The sequence below is a fragment of the Podarcis vaucheri genome, assembly GCF_965113315.1.
Source record: "Podarcis vaucheri genome assembly, chromosome: 1".
Taxonomy (NCBI): domain Eukaryota; kingdom Metazoa; phylum Chordata; class Lepidosauria; order Squamata; family Lacertidae; genus Podarcis; species Podarcis vaucheri.
In genome coordinates, this window is record NC_138759.1 from 132,761,753 (window position 1) to 132,783,935 (window position 22,183).

At 45.8% G+C, this 22,183-nt stretch overlaps 1 protein-coding gene across 1 annotated transcript in view; it reads right to left on the reverse strand.

Annotated features, from left to right (window-relative positions):
- The window catches only part of KLF7 (KLF transcription factor 7), a 93,625-nt gene that overhangs the window by 37,660 nt on the left and 33,782 nt on the right, over window positions 1-22,183 (reverse strand). The window contains exon 3 of the mRNA XM_082209389.1: window positions 3,092-3,701. Coding sequence (XP_082065515.1) covers window positions 3,092-3,701 — 610 coding nt within the window. The remainder of the gene's footprint in view (window positions 1-3,091; window positions 3,702-22,183) is intronic.

A 22,183-nucleotide genomic window follows, 5' to 3' on the forward strand; every position in this document is an offset into this window, starting at 1 on the left:
TGAAACCCAACCCCCTTGCTCTTCTCACACCAGACCATTCAAATATCAACCTAAGCTGATGGACCAAAGTGTGCCACAATCAGATAACAGTGCTCATCTACAACTTATGAGTAAACTGAAATTATTACCTCCAGTGGCATGAGAAGCACTAATACTAAACAGGGATTATATAGCACTTTAGGGAGTTCAGAGCACTTCACTTTACGTTAGGAACACAAGAATCTGCCTTTTATGGATCCAGACCATCGGTCCATCTAGTTCAGTCATCTACCCCAGGGTTGAGGAACCACTAGCCCTCAGATGCTGTTGGACTACAACTCCCATCATGCCATCAACTCCCAGCTCCATGATGAGCACTTTGGTGTGATGTCCAAACTGACAAAACATAGTTATGAGCATCATTTTGCTAATAGTTTGGATTTTAAATTATTATTAGAGCAAACCATGGTTTGGTGTGCTGCTGGAAAGGAACCCACAGTTTCCCCAGCACCACATGGAAAGCATGTGGCCAAGGTGGTCCTTGATCAAGAGATGATTTTAAGCCACTACAATGCAGAAGCTCTACGGCACAGCGAATAGTTCAGTCTTTGACAATCCTCTGCATAATATTAATTTCTACTAGTCCAGGAAATTTATCTTTATAAGGGTGGAAACCTATCTCTAGGAACTCTCTTTTATAAAGACATATTAATGGCATGGTGGCATTATCATCAAAGACTGCATGTTCAACAGCAAAATTGAGGAAACTGACTCAGCAGTTCCTTTAGAAGCAAAAAATAGCACAGCAGTCATGGAACTGTATCATCCTCATGAGGAAAGCTGAGAAAGAGAGCAGAGACATTAATCAATTGCAGAATAATTATTTTGAGAAATGTTCTGAGAGTAGAGAGAGTGTAGAGAAAGAAGACGGGATAGCTCAACTCATGTAATCTGAATATTTAGAGGGGAAAGAACTTATGGAGAACTGGGTGTTTAAAAGCTCACTCATTTCAATATGTCATTTTCTCCCTTCTTCCACTGAGAAATTCTGACACAAGGACTTTTGCAATCCACATTGTGCATACTAAGACTGTAGAGTTCAGCTAGAGGTTTATACCTTGGGCCTCCTTGAATGTCTAAAATCATTTCTAATGTGATGTAGTTCACACAGCGAAAAGCTCTACATGAAGAGGATACAATTTGCTAGACAAAAAACTAAACTCTGACTGGGACACCTGGATTCAAACCTGTGGTCAGCCATAGGTATCTGTGGCCTTGGGCAAAACACTCTATGTCAGCTGCCATATCTGAGCATGGGAAGAAGCAATGACCTTGCAAGATTACTCTGGAAAGAATTAAGGGGGTGGTGTTTCACAAGTGCGATGGCATGGTCATGATGATGATGCAAAATCAACAGCACAAAATTATTCCTAGGAAAGGGCACATCTCAAGTTTTGGGGTGTTTCTTTTCAATTATTTGAAACCTTTTTTTTTAAAGTACTCTTAAGATACTGAGAGGAAGCCCCAGCTCAAAGGCATACAAACACCACCGCCCAGAAAAATTCCTTGATCCCGGCACAAGTGACACTGAGAAGTGTCATTTCAACTACCAGCCTAAGCACATATATGCACCTTTATAAATAATCACTATAGTTTAAACAAAAATACAGTATGTCTCAGCCCAGTGGGAAAGTCTGTGACCTGTGTGTTTGCCCAGTCTGCTGTCCAGATGTCAACTGTTTGTGGGATGGGAACTACAGTGCAGGTCTTTCGAAGTTTACATTTCTTTTGACAATAGGACTAAAGCCGTTTCCCTGAAGGTTTTTTTACAGAATCCTATTAGTTCACAGACTTCACCACTTGAAATGCATGCGACCATTACAAAGCTAAACTGATTAGAATCCAGCCCACTCTTCTGTCCTCAACTCATTCCATCAAAGAACTGCCAGACTCATAAACCAGGTGTGAAATAAAGCCAATTCACTCACCCCCTCGAGCTAACAGCATTGACAGTGCATTAATCCTGCTACATTAATCCGCATCATTCACGGAGAGAATATATGCTATACTTGGAGGTGCTTTCTGTGACCAAGATATGCAAATCTAGATGGTTCCAGTGGCGTAGTGTGGGGGGTGCCAGGGGTGCCGGCCGCACCGGGTGCAACATCTGGGGGGGGGGGGCGCGCTCGCTGCCTCCGGAGTCGCCGCGCAGGCTGTAGCGGAGCCGCATGTCTCGCGGAACCGCTGAGCTGTGCGCGCGTCCGGGCTGAAGGCGCCCGGCAGGCAGCGGCTCTCAGCGCTCGCCGCGGAGGACGCGCCAGGCAGCCCCTCTTCACAGCCCCGCCTCCGCCGCTGCAGCTGCTGGGCAGTTGCATTTCCCTCGCCTCTCTGCCCCCCTCCTCCTCCGGGCAAGCGGAGTCGTTTGGGCGGCAGCGCTAGCGGCAACTCGTGGGTTAGGGGGGGGGCGCAAATTACTTGCCTTGCCCCGGGTTAGGGGGCGCAAATTACTTGCGTTGCCCCGGGTGCTGAGAACCCACGCTACGCCGCTGGATGGTTCAAACAAATAGCAAAAAGCTTTTCACATCCAATGACCTGTGCACCCCATTGGATGTGTTTGCATGTAACAGTAATCCAGATTTCACAAACAATGTGCTCCCAGCATGCTCTCACTTTGCTCCTCCCCTGGCATGAGTGGGGTGAACAAACCAGCAAACCTTGGCTTTCCATTACCTAAAAACTCAGGATCATGGTTGAAGCCCTGGTTGCTTTGTTCACTTGAGGGTCGTGTCTTGCAAATGCTGCTTGCTCACAGTAAACCAGAAGATGTGGCATAGCATTACATGTGAACACAGGCTTTGTATCCCCAGTGTTTTGGGGGAATTCTGAAACGTGTACCAAATGCAGGGAAACCTGAGACTCTTTCAGGGGTCTTCCACGCAAGCAAGGTCATACTCAGATAGCAAATTCCCACCCCCCACTTCAGAAACACATGGAACACATTGCTCCAAACCGTCTTCCAGTAGACAACTCTCATCTAGGGACTTCAACTCTGAACGTAACAAACAAACAAACAAACAAACAAGCACGAGACCCAAGCATCCAACGTAAGTACCTGTGTGAGTCCTCTGGTGCGCTTTTAAGTGTGAGCTCTTTGTATAAACCTTCCGGCACCCATTAAACTGACAGCGATGAACCCTCTTCTTGTTTTCCGGCAAAGCATCTGCCCCCGTCCCTCCTTGCTCGCTGTCACTGAGCGCACACTTTGTTGTGCTGGCCGGTGCTACCACACCGACTTTTAGAGAGCTGAGGGCAGTCTTCTTTGCAACTAACTTCAGCGTAACTGTGCCATCCACCGCGGAGACAGTCTGTGAGGTTTTTACAAGATGGCGACTGAGCTCAGGGGAGGAGGGAGGCGTTAGTGAGGTCACTGCGTTGAGTTGGGCCTGGTTAACGGCAGTATAGCCCTCCGTGGAGGAGCTGGTAGGCTGCAAGCTGAGGCAAGTCTCGGACAAGAGTTTGTCCCGTGAGACGATAACGTCCATGTTGGAATTCTTGTCGCAAGGACTCATGTCTACAGGTAACGAGAGGGGGTCCAGCTGCTGGAGGGTGTCTTCTGTGTCTTGAGTGGAGGCAGTGTGGAGGAAACAGTCCAAGTCATCACCAAAGCTCTCCGATATCTTCCTGGGCTCCGTCTGAAGGTAGCGTTCCAGCTCAAGGCATGTCTGCAGACAGAGAAGGAAGACGTCATTAGATCACCCAATCCAACAGTTGCCACTGCCGAGAAACAGAAGACAGACACAGGGGTAGGGAACCCACGGGCCTCCAGGTACCACTCGATTCCCATCATTGGCAAGGCCATTGAGAATGATGGGAAGTATAGCTCAGCAATATCTGGAGGGCCACAGCTGCCCCATCCCTTCCCTAATTGGCGGAAACATATGGATAGGCCAAAACAGTCATAAGAAAAGAAAGGAGAAATAAATTATCTGCTGTGCTATAGCTCAAGACTTTTCATTTCAGGGTGGTTGGTTCAAAGCCTATGTTGGGTAAGAGATTCCTGCTTTGCGGACAGTTGGACGCGATGACCCTCAAGATCCCTTCCAATTCCACAATTCTATGAATTTCCCTACAGAATAACAGCTACAAGTGCCACTTCTCCATTCTGGGAGGAAGACGGAGGACAGCAGAGGCCCTTTCCAGTTGCCTAGCAACCCCAGGAGCAACCACTTGTGAACCAACCCCCAAACGTTAGGAGGCTGCGCCACAATCAGTCAAATTCCTTCCCCTCCCCGATCCATCTGAAAGGTTTGCTTATAGCACACAAGCAGGCTATTCGCAGGCTGCAGTTGCATCTTCTCTGGAGTCCTGGCACAAATACCTCTGTACCAAACAGGGGAAGCTTTAGTTTTTGTGGGGTGGAAGGCACAGGAAGTGCTCCTCTGCAGTGCAAACCAGGTTGCTTTCGGCCCAGTGGCTCCTAGCTCCTTTCAGCAGGGCAAGAGGAACCAGCGGGGAAAGCTCCTTGAGGCTCTGCTCAGAACCGCTGGCTGTTGGTGTAAATGCCAGGCCACCGGGACAGAAAAGTGGGGTATCGAAAGTGCTGTCCATTTATATAGGCCAGCCTTTTACATTTTAGCCTTTCCACGCAATGCTGAGTAGTCAAGGAAAAACACCCAGAGAACAGGAGTTGCTATAACATACAAACCAGTGTAAGGTCCACTCCCCCGCCCCCCGGTAGAATTCAGTAAGTATTCTATGCAACTGGTGCACATTTAACGTGTGTGCATTCAGCTTTACATGCCTGCCAAACAAACAAAACAAAACAAAATTTAAAAGGGGGGACTGAGCACAGGAGAAAAAAAGTCTTTGGCAATCCCACCCGCCATTGCACTCAATACGGTTTGACTACACTTGATTTTGGCTTTAGGTGCTATCCCTGGAATGTTACCCCTGTGTAAGCTGAGGGCTTACTGTATTAGGATGAATAAAAAAATTCCTTCCAGTAGCACCTTAAAGACCAACTAAGTTAGTTCTTGGTATGAGCTTTCGTGTGCATGCACACTTCTTCAGATACACTGAAACAGAAGTTGCCAGATCCTTCTATATAGTGAGAAGGTGGGGAGGGGTATTACTCAGAAGGGTGGTGGGAATGGGAGATTGGCAGATAGCTGAGATGAGCCTGTTGACGACTCTTAACGACTGTAATAGGTCTTACAGGAAAAGGCAAGGGGTGAGAAGGTGAGAAATGGCTTAGTCATGTATAATGGGATAAGAATCCAATGTCTTTGTTCAAACCAGGTCTCTCCATGGTTTTAAGTTTGGTAATGAGTTGCAATTCAGCAGCTTCTCTTTCCAGTCTATTTCTGAAATTCCTTTGTAGTAAAACAGCTACTTGTATTAGGATGTTCCTTCTTTCTATCACAGGGCTGATATATTTGCCTCTCTCTCTCTCTTCCTGGCCTCGGTTTACTCTCTGCTGCACAGAAAACTCTTAAGAGCACGTAATCCCCAGGTTAGCAGGCGTGGAGGCTGCTATGTCTAATGCCAGTCATTTAAATTCTCCACTGCCTGGACATTAAAATGCTGGGTTTGGTCTCCGAACTTCCTGTGGAGAGGGCAAGGGGGGGAGCTGTCCCTTTAAGGCATTACTCCTCTTATGACAACCATAGTGGTCCTGACAGACTTCGAGCCTTGTCATTAATTTTCCATAAAGAACAGTTCTCCGCAAGCCCCCTTTGAGGCAAGGCCTGATGCTTCAGAAACCTATAATTATTCTTGTATCCCACCCCCTGTGGTCTTTGCACCTGTGTCAGTTCAAGATACCAGCTGGTCAAGCCTTGCCTTCTGCTTCTGAAACACAAAACCACCTCCTCAAGGCCATCTCCCTTAAAAAATAAAAAATGGGGTGGCGGTAAGGGGGAGAGAACTCAAAAGGTTGGATGGGTGGGGAGGGGAAAAGAACGGGACAGAGTGGAAAAGATACAGCTTTCAACAACAGGAACAAAACCCCAACACACTCCATGGCTGGACAAGGTTCTGATAAAGCTGGGTCTATTTTCAGGATACAGAAAGTATCCATTAAAAAAGAATAAGTTTTTAAGAGGTTGCTTACGTTTTAAAACACAATGCTAATTAAGTGGAGGTGGGAACGAATGAAACAATTTGTTGCATTTTGATTGCTATGATTTCAAAGTTCATATATCAGTATTTTTCCCCAGGTGCTGCCTGTGGCTTGTCCCTCGTTGGAGGAGAAGCTGCTATTGAATTAGGCTGGACACTTACTAGTGACTGAAACCCGCTGAACACAGCAAGACAAAATTCTGAGTAAACCTGTGCGGGATTGTGGTGGAAGACTGTTGTGAAAGCAGCACAACCTGCCTGCCACATTCCCAGGGGTCATCTGCAAATTAATTATATGAAGCCAAATATGCACTGTTATCTTTGGCCTTCCAGTTCACAGAATTCTTCTGTCTTTAACACTTCGTCTGTTCCATTAGAGAAGAACTACAGATAAAATATCTGCAAAACAAAATGAGGAAGGGCCGTCCTCCTTTGAACCCCAATTCTCATCCGCCTGCTCTTCGCTACAAGTTGACGCTTTTTCATGCATTACAGAGATTCTTTCTTCACATGCAATTTTGCTGCTCCGGAAAACATCAAATACCTTACATAACCTTCTTCCTTCTCAGTCCGACATCACAAGTAAAAAACACACACACAAAAACAAGCTCTCCAGTTGCCAAGCTTATGTTATAAAACGAATTTGTTGGCATAATACCGCCACCCTGGCCCCCAAATGGGGCATGAGAAGGAGGTGCTGTTGTTTTATTATTTACCTGCTTGCAAAAATTACCGTCAACCTTACGAAAACCACCATGGTGGTGAACACCATAAAACAGTAAAAGTTGCGTCCAGAAAACAAATTCAAAATACATTGCAAATTGGAGTACAGTGGTGCCTTACAAGACGAAAAGAATCCGTTCTGTGATTCTCTTCGTCTAGCGGTTTTTTGTCTTGCGAAGCAAGCCCATTGGCGGATTAGCAGATTAGCGCTATTAGCGGCTTTTCTGCTGATCGGATCAGCTGATAAGCGGCTTAGTGGCTTAGAAAAAGGGGGGAGGGGGAAAAAACCAGCAGGAACTCGCAAGACATTGTCGTCTTGCGAAGCAAGCCCATAGGAAATTCATTTTGCGAAGCACCTCCAAAACGGAAAACTCTTTTGTCTAGCGAGTTTTCCATCTTGCGAGGCATTCGTCTTGCGGGGCAGCACTGTATCAAATTACTGTATCAACATAGATGGATCACCTTGCAGTGAAAGCCTTGAGTAAACAGGTGAGCACAAATGCCAGGATGGAAGGTGCCTGGTCTGCTGTTTATTGGAAGCATATTCTCAAAGGCAGGTGCTACCACACGAAAGACCCTGCTCTTAGTAGGCGTAAGGTGAACTTTGGGAGAAAACAGAACTACTAAGAGGGCCTCTTGCAAGGGCAGAAGTGACCACACAGGGGTATAAAAAAGTGTAAGGCCTCCCTGAAGGAATCCGGTCCCAAGTTGTTCAGAGTCCCAAATATGCTAATAGGTAAAGGTAAAGGGACCCCTGACAGTTAAGTCCAGTCGCGAACGACTCTGGGGTTGCACGCTCATCTCACTCTATAGGCCGAGGGAGCCGGAGTTTGTCCGCAGACAGCTTCCGGGTCTTGTGGCCAGAATGACTAAGCAGCGCACGGAAACGCTGTTTCCCTTCCCGCTGTAGTGGTACCTATTTATCTACTTGCACTTTGGTGTGCTTTGGTGTGGAAGACCTTAAACCTGACGCACCATCTTACCCAGACCCTGTGGGACTCATGTATCTTTTTGGCTTGGTGATTTAATTTAACATGCTGCTATTATTTTCTGAGGTGTATGTAAAATGACTGTATTTTGCTTTATTCCTGGTGATTGCTACTCATTATTTGGTGTTTACAGTGCTTCATGCTATTATTAGTATTAAAAAAATCTATCTCTCTCTCTCTCACACACACACGATCCACCAGCATACTGGCAGCCAGAGAAGCTCTTTCAGAACAAGTTACAGATAGGTAGCCGTGTTGGTCTGCCATAGTCAAAATAAAAAAATTCCTTCCAGTAGCACCTTAAAGACCAACTAAGTTAGTTCTTGGTATGAGCTTTCGTGTGCATGCACACTTCTTCAGATACACTGAAACAGAAGTTGCCAGATCCTTCTATATAGTGAGAAGGTGGGGAGGGGTATTACTCAGAAGGGTGGTGGGAATGGGAGATTGGCAGATAGCTGAGATGAGCCTGTTGACGACTCTTAACGACTGTAATAGGTCTTACAGGAAAAGACAAGGGGTGAGAAGGTGAAAAATGGCTTAGTCATGTATAATGAGATAAGAATCCAATGTCTTTGCTCAGACCAGGTCTCTCCATGGTTTTAAGTTTGGTAATGAGTTGCGTTAGTCACCTCCTTGAGCAGCTTTGCTGCCATATTCTGCACTAGAAACTTTCAATTCTGCTGTAGAAACTTTCATTGCACAAAATATTCAGAAATGCATTAAGACTCATCTGTCCAATTCTACTCCTACCCACTTGGCTTTTTCTGTTGCATTTTACTGTGCTGTTCAAGAGTCCCACCTTTTGGGGTGTGCTAGCTAGCAATGTGAGGTGATTATTCCCCCCCCCCCGAAAACATTACTTGTAAAACGTGCTTTATCTGTTTCTTCGTGGAAAAATTTATTTCGTAAATTCATTAGTCACAATGAATGCAAGCCAACTGCAACTATAACATTAGACAAGCTTCAACATTCTAGCTCTGCTTGCTAAATACATGTAAACCGAACACAGCAAATTAAAGCACTCTTGGGCCCCAGAAAATTTTCCAATGCAAAGTATCCTAATTTGTATAGGAAAATTTTCCAAATCCCATTTTCCTAGGAAACTTGCTAGTGTTACGGGCCATATTTCCTCCATAACCACCAAAGCTATAAGCCTGTTATGAGTAGGGGAGCTGGTGATATTCTCAGGAAATGTATATTCTGTGCTAGATACTAGAACCAACATAGCAGTGCTCAGAAAACAGAGAAGTCCTGGTGATGGAATACAAAGATAAGTTTTGCCTAACAGATATTTACTGTGTCTGGAATGGGCTTGAAAGCGCTAATGTATGCCAGTGATCTGCACAAAGTAACCTGGAACGGCACAAAGTTTTCTGTCAATTTTCTTGCAGATCTTAGTCTATTACACCAATTTCTGCAATCTACTTGGAATTGTTGGCAACAGCAACACCAAAGATAGTTAAGAGATTAGCCATATTTTTGGAGAAGGTTTTGTGGCTCAGTGCTTCAAAACAAAAGCCTTACTTAAAAATACAGTAGTACCTTGGGTCACAGACGCTTCAGGTTACAGACTCCGCTAACCCAGAAATAGTACCTCAGGTTAAGAACTTTGCTTCAGGATGAGAATAGAAATTGTGCGGCGGCGGCACAACAGCGGGAGGCCCCATTAGCTAAAGTGGTACCTCAGGTTAAGAACAGGTACTATTTCCACTGTACACTAAATCCAACTTGAGCCTTGGCGAATACAGTGGTACCTTGGGTTAAGAACTTAATTCGTTCTGGAGGTCCATTCTTAACCTGAAACTGTTCTTAACCTGAGGTACCACTTTAGCTAACAGGGCCTCCCGCTGCCGCCATGCGATTTCTGTTCTCATCCTGAAGCAAAGTTCTTAACCTGAAGCACTATTTCTGGGTTAGCAGAGTCTGTAACCTGAAGCGTCTGTAACCCGAGGTACCACTGTATCACTGGTGCATCATACCAAAGACCCGTTAGATGGTGGGGAAGGAAAACCTACAGCCTCTAGTAAAAAACCAAAATCCAAACCATAGCTCCACTTTACACTAGCACGCAGCAAGCTGAAAGAGGAGACAGATTTGTACTGTGAAGATTGATACCGAACAAAAGACACCTAAAGATAAATGACGTGGCCCAGCTGCTACAAGATAAAGAGAAGTTGATAGATGTTATTCGTTGCCAGAGTCACTGCATGACGTGATGGACAGGGTTTCAAGAAGAATGCGGTTCCTTAAAGAGAAATGAGAAGTCGGCGCCTGATTGTTCCAGCTTGCGGGGGGTGGGTAGAGATCCTATCTCTCTGTGGGAACTACCATTCTGGGGCATGGGTGAGAACCCTCGCCCATTGCCCCCTCTTCCCAGAAGTTAAAGCTCAGTGCGCTGTAGGTTAAACCACAGAGCCTAGGACTTGCCGATCATAAGGTCGGTGGTTTGAATCCCCATGACGGGGTGAGCTCCTGTTTCTCGGTCCCTGCTCCTGCCAACCTAGCAGTTTGAAAGCACCTCAAAGTGCAAGTAGATAAATAGGTACCACTCCGGCGGGAAGGTAAACGGCGTTTCCGTGCGCTGCTCTGGTTCGCCAGAAGCGGCTTAGTCATGCTGGCCACATGACCCGGAAGCTGTACGCCGGCTCCCTCGGCCAATAAAGCGAGATGAGCGCCGCAACCCCAGAGTCGGCCACGACTGGACCTAATGGTCAGGGGTCCCTTTACCTTTACCTTGTCTTTGAGGAAGATCCTTACCAACCTTAGCTTCTTCTGCCTCGACTCCCCCCCCCCCCGCCAGTATGTAGACCAGGTCTTCTGAGGCTCAGATCCTGAGATGGCTGGGGTGGAACCTCACAGAGCAGGGGGTGGAGTGTGATCGACAGTGGTGAAGTCTAAGACAGGGTTGGGGAACTGGTGCTTCTCCCAAAGTGTTGAACTTCAGCGCTCCAGCCAGACTGCCAATGGGCAGGGTTGATGTGATTTGACTTTTCATGGACTCAGCCTGCTTAATCTGCACTGGGCTTTTCTTTGCAAGGGTTGCCCCTTCAGGTGTTAAAGAAATGTGTTGCTGCTTTTACTTCTGCATAACTCAAGGTTCATCCAAGCCTTCTTACGCTTCCTCTCTCGTTTCCCAGCAGCCCCATTCAGTATTGCCAATCATTTTTATGTCCAGTCAACCACCTGAGTTTCCTATTACAGGGGGAGGGGAGGAAGATTCATGGTTAAGAGCAACAGCAGGAGCTTTTCATAGCCTCATGCAAAGAAGCAAGCCAAAGATGGTAACACATTGGCCTTTTTTTGGGGGGGGGGGAGTGGAGGTCTCAAACTGCTGCTTAAAACCAGCTGCAATAAAAGCACTCTCTTAAATCTTTCTTATGGAGCCCAAAGCGAAGGAAGAAACACAGGTAGTCTAGACACATATAAGCAGCTGTAAAGTTAGGCCTGGCTTGAAGAGTACCATTTATAGGGATCCACAAGCACTACCTGCTCCTTGTAAGTCTATTAGTATGATACACATGATGTCTGGAAACAGATGCTGGTCACATCCACCCATTCCACATCCATCCATTTTTGCAGCATGCTTAGCACATCTTGGGTACACACCTAGCAAGGAATTTAGTACAGTAGTACCTCGGGATGCGAATGGGATCCATTCTGGAGCACCGTTCACATCCTGAAGCAAACGCAACCCACGTCTGCACATGCACGGGTCGCGTTTCGCCGCTTCTGTGCATGTGTGTGACATCATTTTGACCGCCGGTGCATGAGCACGCGGCAAAACCCAGAAGTAATGCACACACGTTACTTCTGGGTCGCTGCGGAGCGCAACCCGGAAATACTTAACTTGAAGCACATTTATCCCGAGGTATGACTGTATTGCACTAAAACAAACGTTATAGTTGAGCAAGGATTTCTGCTTGTCTAATAGAACTACCTCTCCTCTCCTCCCCTCCCCCTGCATGTTTAGGGGTACTCTCATTTTCCTCCTCATATTGAAATACTGCCCCTCAATGAGGCCAAACTAAGATTCACAAAATGTTTAGGGGTCTGCGTCCCCCTGCGTCCCCCCAGAAAAGAAAGCAAGGAGATTGGCAAGTCCCATTCCACTAGCGGGAGACCTTAGTTGGAACTACTTCATGGAATCTGGCCCCTAATGTTTTTAGCAAGCTGTTTAGGGAATTTTTTACTGTTCGATGTTTTATCGTGTTTTTAATATTCTGTTGGGAGCCGTCCAGAGTGGCTGGGGAAACCCAGCCACGTGGGCGGGTATAAATAATAAATATTATTATTATTAAATTATTATAGCTACAGAAATTTAAATGGTGCAAACCAATCGTGCGTGTTTTATGTCCCATTTTCAAGCGGTTATCGGTGCTCTTCGCTGAGTAGGAGGTGGCCTTCAAGTGAAACGCAAAAGGGCAAGGAAGGAAAGCCATACAGCCATGTGCTTCATGTGACTGTCACACCAATCACTGCAAAAATCCCGGGTGATAACTTTCAATTGCAGCTTTTAGGAAGCCAATGAGAGATTTGCCTTACCCTTGTTGAAGACAGAGACCACATAAGCACTAAGAAGCATAATACAAAGCCCTAGGAATCAGTGCTGCAATATTATCACTTCTATTGCAATATGTGCTGTTTTTATTAATGCCCCAGGCACCAGGCAGGCAATTAGAAAAGAACCTCAGCTTTCATTTTTTTTATAAAAAAAAGTTACATTCTAGCTCTTGAGGTTACAAGAGAATGTCTAAAAAACACGATTCCCTAAGGTTTGGGAGTACGGAAGCAATTAAAAAGAGCACTGGATTCCTTTAAGAAGCATATATGACACACACATATCCCTAAATTGGGAATGTTTCAGGGAAAACTGAAAGATCAAAACTTCAAAAGACAGAGAGAATATGCAGACAGGAAGAAGGTGAGATGAAAACAAAAGTTAGCAGATGAGGTCAAGGAAACTAAGCAATGTTTTTCTGTGGCCAAATGTGATTCCTTAGGAAGGTATCAGATAGTTTAAACTATTAGTAATTGCTAATTCAAATTCTTCTTCACATCATGCACATTCTCCAATTATGTCCACAGTGATACAGTAAAGTGCTAAACTCTTAGCAGAAGTACAAAGTTCAAAAAACCTCTAAGCAGAAATCTAAAAGGCTGTATTTAAAGTATACGGCTCTGTTAAAATGATTGCTTACTTTCGCATCAGCATCCTGAAAACTGTGAAATTATACATGACTGTGCTTTGGCCACACAAAATATCTCAGTAAAGTGACAAAGAAAATTGGGGGGCGGGGAGGAGAAGAACCCAATTTACGCGGCTGGATCCTTGTTCATGACGGCACCTGTTGAAATCTTGTTATGCAGATTTGGCCTTGTAAAAGTGGGTGACCTGTTTGCTCATGCTTTATGATGTGCAATAGAGTGTACACACAGGAAACACATTTGTGATTTGCAAAGGGCAAAAGTGCCCCAGATCTGTTATGTGAAATGCCCACGTTATACTGTAGACACAGTTTCCAATGTCAACCCTTTTTGGATGCTGCATAAGAAAGAATCAAACTTTCTACAGGGAAAACTTGATTCATCGGTTGGTTGGGTGAGAAATCCTCAGTTCATTTCATGAGAAATCCCCAACCATTTCCCATGAAATTCCTACATACTACAGAGGATGATCAATGTATGCTCTATAGCTGCACACCCCATTCAAACGGCATGCCTGAACCTCAAAGTCATGTGTTAGGGGCAGGAAGGAGCAGGGATGCCCTAAGGCAGAGCTTAATAATAATAATAATAATAATAATAATAATAATAATAATTTATTATTTATACCCCACCCATCTGGCTGAGTCTCCCCAGCCGCTCTGGGCGGCTCCCAATCAAATGTTAAAAACAGTACAGCATAAAATATTAAAAACTTCCCTCAACAGGGTTGCCTTCAGATGTCTTTTAAAGATAGGATAGCTGCTTATTTCCTTCACATCTGAAGGGAGGGTGTTCCACAGGGTGGGCGCCACTACCGAGAAGGCCCTCTGTCTGGTTCTCTGTAACCTCGCTTCTTGCAATGAGGGAACTGCCAGAAGGCCCTCGGCGCTGGATCTCAGTGTCCGGGCTGAACGATGGGGGTGGAGACGCTCCTTCAGGTATACAGGACCGAGGCCATTTAGGGCTTTAAAGGTCAGCACCAACACTTTGAATTGTGCTCGGAAACGTACTGGGAGCCAATGCAGATCTCTCAGAACCGGTGTTATGTGGTCCCGGCGGCCGCTCCCAGTCACCAGTCTAGCTGCCACATTCTGGATTAATTGCAGTTTCCGGGTCACCTTCAAAGGTAGCACCACGTAGAGTGCATTGCAGTAGTCCAAGCGGGAGATAACTAGAGCATGCACCATTCTGGCGAGACAGTCTGCAGGCAGGTAGGGTCTTAGCCTGCGTACCAGATGGAGCTGATAAACAGCTGCCCTGGACACAGAATTGACCTGTGCCTCCATGGACAGCTGTGAGTCCAAAATGACTCCCAGGCTGTGCACCTGGTCCTTCAGGGGCACAGTCACCCCACTCAGGACCAGGGAGTCCTCCACACCTGCCCGCCCCCTGTCCCCCAAAAACAGTACTTATGTCTTGTCAGGATTCAACCTCAATCTGTTAGCTGCCATCCATCCTCCAACTGCCTCCAGGCACTCTTGTTGATGACACACTGTTTAGACATGCATCATTTTGCGATGCAGTAATTCAGTTTTACTAGCAAACCGGAGGTTAAACTAACCCTTTTCCAGCCCTGGGAGGAGTGGAGGGAGTGTTTGCACGACACACCTACACACTGCAGCCGACACACTAACATGTCGCGACACGGTCTGGAAAGCTCTGCCCTAAGGGCACAGCTCCTGGCACACAGCCCGCAATTGGCCCTGATCTAGGGGTACCCATGTGTCAGTGTGGCCATCTGCAGGGGGAGAGAGGGAAAGGGAGAGACTGACCGACAGGCAGCGCAAACCATTGGTACCTGGATGCCAATGTAACTGGGTATTCTGGTTGCATGGAAGCTTCTGTAAAAGCCGCTGTTTGTGAACAGGTATGAAAGGGGCAACAGAGGAGTACTGAGGAGCAGGGCTGTGCTCCTAGCCCAAGCTGCCAGGATCGGCCCTGCCTCTAGATTTCCTTATGCTAGCAAGGTCTTCTGCAAAGGAAAAAAAACATTCCCGGTACTAGCATAGCAGCCCCTTCACGCAATTTCCCCAGACTTGGGTTCCCATATGTTATTCAACTACATCTCCCATCATCACTTGCCAAGCAAGCCGGGGATATTTGGCATCCCAGTGTTGGGGGAAACTGCATTGGATTCACCACATTCCAATCAAATATGTCTGTGCATTTCACTAGAACTGTGCCAGTTACAGCACATTCTTCCATTACATGTATTCCTTCTTAAAATTACTAAGGAACAAAAGAAAAGTATCTATATTATACAGTCGTACCTTGGAAATTGAATGGAATCCGTTCTGGAAGTCCATTTGACTTCCAAAAAGTTCGAAAACTGAAGCGCGGCTTCTGATTGGCTGCAAGGAGTTCCTGCAGCCAGTCAGAAGCCACGGAAGCCCCATTGGATGTTTGGCTTCCAAAAGAACGTTCAAACACTGGAACACTCACTTCCGGGTTTCGATCGTTCGGGAGCCAAAACATTTCGAGAACTAGGCTGTCCAAGGTACGACTGTACAGTGGTGCCTCGCAAGACGAAATTAATTCGTTCCGCAAGTTTTTTCTTCTTGCGAGTTTTTCGTCTTGCGAAGCACGGTTTCCCATAGGAATGCATTGAAAATCAATTAATGCGTTCCTATGGAAACCGCTTGCCAGGCTGGCGGTGTGGAGAAGGGCTTTTCTCCCCACCGCAAGCCTTCAGGACAGGTACGGGAACAGAGAGGAAGGGGCGCAGCGCTTCTCCTCTGTTCCCGGGGCTTGCGGTGGGAGAAGGGTTTTTCCTCCTCACCGCCAACATTCAGAACAGCATTCTGAATGTTGGCGGTGGGAAGGAAAAGCCATCCGAAGGCTGGCGCGGGGAGAAGGGCTTTCCGCCCCACCGCCAGCCTTCGGAGCAGCCTCCCGAAGCCTGGCGGCAGGAGGAGGTCTCTCCGCCCCACCGCCAGGCTTTGGAGCAGCCTTCCGAAGCCTGGCGGTGGGGCGGAGAGCCCTCCTCCCGCCGCCAGCCTTTAGAGTATCCTTCCGAAGCCTGGCGGCGGGAGGAGGTCTCTCCGCCCCACCGCCAGCCTTCGGAGGAGGTCCGAGGACAGCGGGGAAGACGCTGTCCCGGAGATTTCCCTATGGGCTGTCGTCTTGCGAAGCAAGCCCATAGGGAAATTCGTTTTGCGAAGCGCCTCCAAAACGGAAAACCCTTTCGTCTAGTGGGTTTTCCGTCTTGCGAGGCGTTCGTCTTGCGGGGCACCACTGTATATGAATGGAGCTGTGAAGCTGTTTTCCCTCACATTCAGGCAGTTGAGCACCTTGGAGAGCTGCAAAATGTGTACTCTAAATTCACTCAATGTGTCTTTTGAGGAACTGGCATGTGCCAATACTTCAGCCATGTTAACCTTGTCAGGACAGGGAAAGGAAACCTGTTTCAGATCCCCAACATCAGTAGGAAGATTCAGAAGCTGCTGGTGCTCAGAATCAACCCAGATCTCCTGCTTTTCAGTCCTTTTCCATTTCTCAAGACCTAGAATCATAGAATCCTAGAGTTGGAAGAGACCACAAGGGCCATCGAGTCCAACCCCCTGCCAAGAAGGAACACCACCAGAGCACTCCTGACATATGGTTGTCAAGCCTCTGCTTAAAGACCTCCAAAGGAGGAGACTCCACCACACCCCTTGGCAGCAAATTCCACTGTCGAACAGCTCTTACTGTCAGGAAGTTCTTCCTAATGTTTAGGTGGAATCTTCTTTCTTGTAGTTTGAATCCATTGCTCCGTGTCCGCTTCTCTGGAGCAGCAGAAAACAACCTTTCTCCCTCCTCTATGTGACATCCTTTTATATATTTGAACATGGCTATCATATCACCCCTTAACCTCCTCTTCTCCAGGCTAAACATGCCCAGCTCCCTTAGCCGTTCCCCATAAGGCATCATTTCCAGGCCTTTGACCATTTTGGTTGCCCTCCTCTGGACAACCAGAGGAGACCTCTCTCATGCCCCACCTCTGCAGGCTTCAAAATACCACAATAAAGGCTCGATACAACGTCATTTTTGATCCTTCCAGTGTCAAGCCCAGATGATCCTGCAACAAGGAACGGTGAAGGACCAAGTCAAGAGTTTCCACCATTCTCAGTCTACAGTTCCTACCTACTGGACTCTACAAGTAGTAAAGCAAATACAAGAAACGTGGAGAGATCTGATGGCATTCCTACTGAGTTAACCAGTGGGGAGGAACGAATGAACCTAGAATGAACAGAGAATGATTTGAATATATATCTGAATTAAAAAGCAACATAACAACCTATTAAAAAAGGTAAACACTCAGATGCCTTTGCACATGCCCACCCAAATTAGAGTCTGAATGCATAAAATAAATGCTCTCTCTTTTCCCCTTTCTCCATGCCCTGTCTCTGCTTTTTATTTCCAGAGCTAATAGTTTGACTAAGGAAAACACTTAGGCCAATGAATAACAGCATGAACATTTGCTCTTATGAGAAATGCCACAGAGTCATTAATTATGGAGGTAGATAACACGGCGCCTCCATTTGCAATGTCTCAGAGAGCATCTTCCATACAGGCATTGGCAAAATCTGCTTTAATCTACCAATGAAGTCTAAAAGGGAACCAGCAGGGCCTTTCCAGGTTCGAAGCCTCAATATTATTTTAGGTATCTCAAGCATGATGAAAATTACGTTAATTTCAAGTTGTCTCCCATGGCTTTTGTTGGCGCCCTCTGCTTAAACCAGGCTTGTAAAATTATTTGCCTGGGCACACCTGAGATAAGGAAGAATCGGCTCAAAGCAGCTGCGCAGGAAAGCTTTATAAACACGGCCTCTCTCTTAGGCCACAAAACAAGCGTCTGTGTAGGAGCAGATCAGCTAGTTGCATGTGTGTTTTAATTTCAGAGGAGTCCAGCGGCATCTGAATGTCTGAACTGGCCCTTGAAGAATATCCTGAAGGACAACCATTGTGAACATTGCCTCAATATTGGACGTGCCCAAGGATTAAGGCTTTCTGGGAAATGATATATAATGAATTGAAAAAGGTATTTAAATATACCTTCCTGAAGAAACCAGAGGCCTTTCTCCTGGGCATTGTCGGCCAATTGGTGCAAAAGAAGGACAGAACTTTTTTTATGTATGCTACAACAGCAGCAAGAATATTAATCGCTAAGTATTGGAAGATACAAGATCTACCCACGCTGGAAGAATGGCAGATGAAGGTGATGGACTATATGGAACTGGCTGAGATGACTGGCAGAATCCGAGACCAGGGAGAAGAGTCGGTGGAAGAAGACTGGAAGAAATTTAAGGACTATTTAAAGAAATATTGTAAAATGAATGAATGTTAGAAAGATGTTGGATGGAAACTAAGTGGTTTCCAGCTGTAATGCTTTAGGAGATATGAAAAAAGGATTATAAATGGGTAAAGGTTTAATGGTAAGGATTTGCTGAACTAACAAATTGAACTGGAATACAAAGAAGGGAAGTATGAGGAGGTCAGAGGAAATAAGGGTATGGAAGTTGTGTCATTGAAAATTAATGTGTGTTTTTAATTGTTTATTATTTTGTATGTTTATTTTTCATTTTTTTTCTTATATCCAAAAACTTTTAATAAATATCTTATAAAAAAATAATGAACATTGCCTCAATATATATTTTCATGATGGCTACTGCTTCTCACGGTCCACGCAGAATGCATATAACTGCCAGGTCAACTGTTTTAGCAAGGGCTTGGCAATACTGAAATTAAAGCCCTTTGTTTTTAGTTCATTCTGTCCCGTACACAAAACTTTAAAAAGCCACCAAAAACGTTGGTCCTTGTCCCTGACTGAAGAAAGCTTTCATAATAATATATAATAATAATAATAATAATTTATTATTTATACCCCGCCCATCTGGCTGGGCTTCCCCAGCCACTCTGGGCGGCTTCCAAAAGAATATTAAAATACTATGATACATCAAACATTAAAAGCTTCCCTGAACAGGGCTGCCTTCAGATGTCTTCTAAAAGTTTGGTAGTTATTTTTCTCTTTGACATCTGGTGGGAGGGCATTCCACAGGGTGGGCGCCACTACCGAGAAGGCCCTCTGCCTGGTTCCCTGTAGCTTTGCTTCTCGCAATGAGGGAACCGCCAGAAGGCCCTCGGCGCTGGACCTCAGTGTCCGGGCAGAACGATGGGGGTGGAGACGCTCCTTCAGGTATACTGGACCGAGGCCGTTTAGGGCTTTAAAGGTCAGCACCAACACTTTGAATTGTTCTCGGAAACGTACTGGGAGCCAATGTAGGTCTTTCAAGACCGGTGTTATATGGTCTCGGCGGCCGTTCCCAGTCACCAATCTGGCTGCTGCATTTTGGATTAGTTGTAGTTTCCGGGTCACCTTCAAAGGTAGCCCCACGTAGAGTGCATTACAGTAGTCCAATAGGCAGACAGTCATATGAAAAAGTTTTATCCACAATTTTGTTATTAGCGCAGCTTCTCAGGTAGAGTAATCTGCCAAGCAAGGTCATGACCAGCAGCTTTTAAAATAAAATACCTTGAACATTTTCTCTCGCACCATTCTGCTCCTGTTGTTCTGCTCACTTCTCCTGTTCCCGTAAGGGCATGTTTATCCACATTCCAGAAGCAGAAAGCACTCACTAACTGCCTCCTTGAGGAGCTTCTCAAGGGCACGGAATCAGATCTTGTTATAATCATCTGTTAACCTTGATGCTTGACTAAATTCCAGTTCAGAAGTATAGAGAAAGCACGTGGTACAGTCCTCACAGAACCGCTCCATTTCAGAATGCGGCTGGGAGAACTGTACCATCCATGCACTTTTCCCGAATGTTCGGAGGAGCTCTTAAAGGAATTCAAAGCAGGAAGTTCTCAGAGAAAGCATGCACAGAGGAGCAAAACTGGACATCTGAATTCTTATAAAAGGACTGCGCATTTTAACCCATCATGCTTTGTTTTAAAGATAAATGGAAAATGCATTTTAAAACTGCACAAGCATTTAAACTAAAGAGAACTACACCTACTGCCTGAAAGCCTAGCTAAAATCAATACTGTATTATAGAGAAAAAGAGGAAAACCACTTTATAAGCTTTGCTGAGCTTGAAGTAGAGAAAAAAGTGCATCTCTCTCTACCTCCACCCCACCCCCTACCGCTAAGAATTTGCCTGAGGGGTTGGGGGTTAGAAATAATTGTCTCTACAGAAACTGTTTCATCAGAGACATTTTCCCTGACACACTGGAAAGTTAATATGAAAGAAACCCAAGGATGAACAAATAAGAAAGCACGAGTCAGAGACTAGGAAGGACTCCAAACAGCCAATATTAGCAAGTTGAAGCTTAGTTAATATAGAGGGTCACTTAAAATGGTGACACTTTATGAGCAGCATGAGAAATGCAGAAATATCCAAACGGAGAAGAATCCTGCCAGAAAAAGACATATCCTGCTGGGGGTGGGAAGAGAGAATGATAAGAAAGGAAGAAATCTGTATTTGTTGCCCTGGTCAGTCTTTAGAAATTAAAAGCCATGAAATGAAAGTGTTAATAGCTTGGACAATTTGTACCTACCACCTGGTATACTCAAGGTTATTTCAAGGTGGCTTATTCAGAATATTTCTTCTGCTGCAAAAATCCCTGTTTACATAAACAGACACTCCCACAGTAACGTCCTCTCCCGATTTACTCAGGCTGATTCCCACTTAACAGGAAACAGCAACCATTTTATCATTTAAAGCCAAGTGGTGACCATCAGAAGAGCAAAGATTAAGCCTAAGAGTCCTGAACACATATTCAAAAACTCATTTCCCATTGTTAAAAATGAAGGAGGCACTCAGTGGACCTCTCTGGGGAGGGCATTCCATTAGCCAGGTGCCCCCACTGAGAAGGCCCCGTCCCTGGCATGGATAACGGGGGCACCTGCAGATCCCTTATGAAGAGCTTAACATATGGGTAGCCAGAGATGCGGGTGGCACTGTGGTCTAAACCACCGAGCCTCTTGGGCTTGCTAATCAGAAGGTCAGTGGTTCGAATCCCCGCAACAGGGTGAGCTCGTGTTGCTCTGTCCCATCTCATGCCAACCTTGCAGTTCAAAAGCATACCAGTGCAAGTAGATAAATAGGTACTGCTGTGGTGGGAAGGTAAACGGCATTTCCATGTGCTGTGGCTTCTGTCACGGTGCACCAGATGTACTGAGAGCCAGCATGGTGTAGTGGTTAAGAGCAGTAGTCTCATAATCTGGGGAACCGGGTTCGCGTCTCCGCTCTTCCACATGCAGCGGCTGGGTGACCTTGGGCCAGTCACACTTTTCTCTGAAGTCTCTCAGCCCCACTCACCTCACAGAGTGTTTGTTGTGGGGGAGGAAGGGAAAGGAGAATGTTAACCGCTTTGAGACTCCTTAAAAGGGAGTGAAAGGCGGGATATCAAATCCAAACTACTACTACTACTACTCTTCTTCTTCTTCTTCTTCTTCTTCTTCTTCTTCTTTAGTTATGCTGACCCGGAAAAGATTTCTGTGGACAAATGCCAGCTCCCTCGGCCTGAAATCGGAGATGAGCGCTGCACCCCATAGTCGCCGTTGACTGGACTTAAGCGTCCAGTGGTTCTATGGGTAGCCACATATGGAGAAAGGGGCACTTCAGGCATGCCAAAGCCATAAAGGGCATTAAAGTCAAAGCAAGGTGGTTCAAAAGGCACTGTCTCAAATCCCAATTGGTGCAGCACTACTGAGTTATGATCATAACGCCCAGTCCGGGTTATTAATCCAGCTGCTGTATTCTGAACTACCTGTATTCTAGGCTACTGATTGCCTGCCTGCCTTTTTTATTCCCACGCTGAAACGTAAGCAGCAATGAGACTACGATTTCGCTCTCAGTAAGTTTTTGCCTGCAATTTAAATATTGACTACTATTTAAATATTAGAGACTAAAGCAGATACACTTTCTCAATAACAGCCTATAGTACACAAGACGAGATAGTTGCACCCCCCTTTTTTAAGAAATAAAAAATCTCCTGTATCTTGCCTGCCATCACGCAGTATCTTGTGTGATTTTGCTGTTCGGCAACTTTCTCTGGTGCCTTTATGCAGCTTCTTGCCCCATCCCATTTTCATAGCAGGTGCTTCCAAACTGTTTAGTCAGAAGCAACCCCCCCCCTCAAAACAACAACAACAAACCAATAACCACCCAGATTTACGAGAA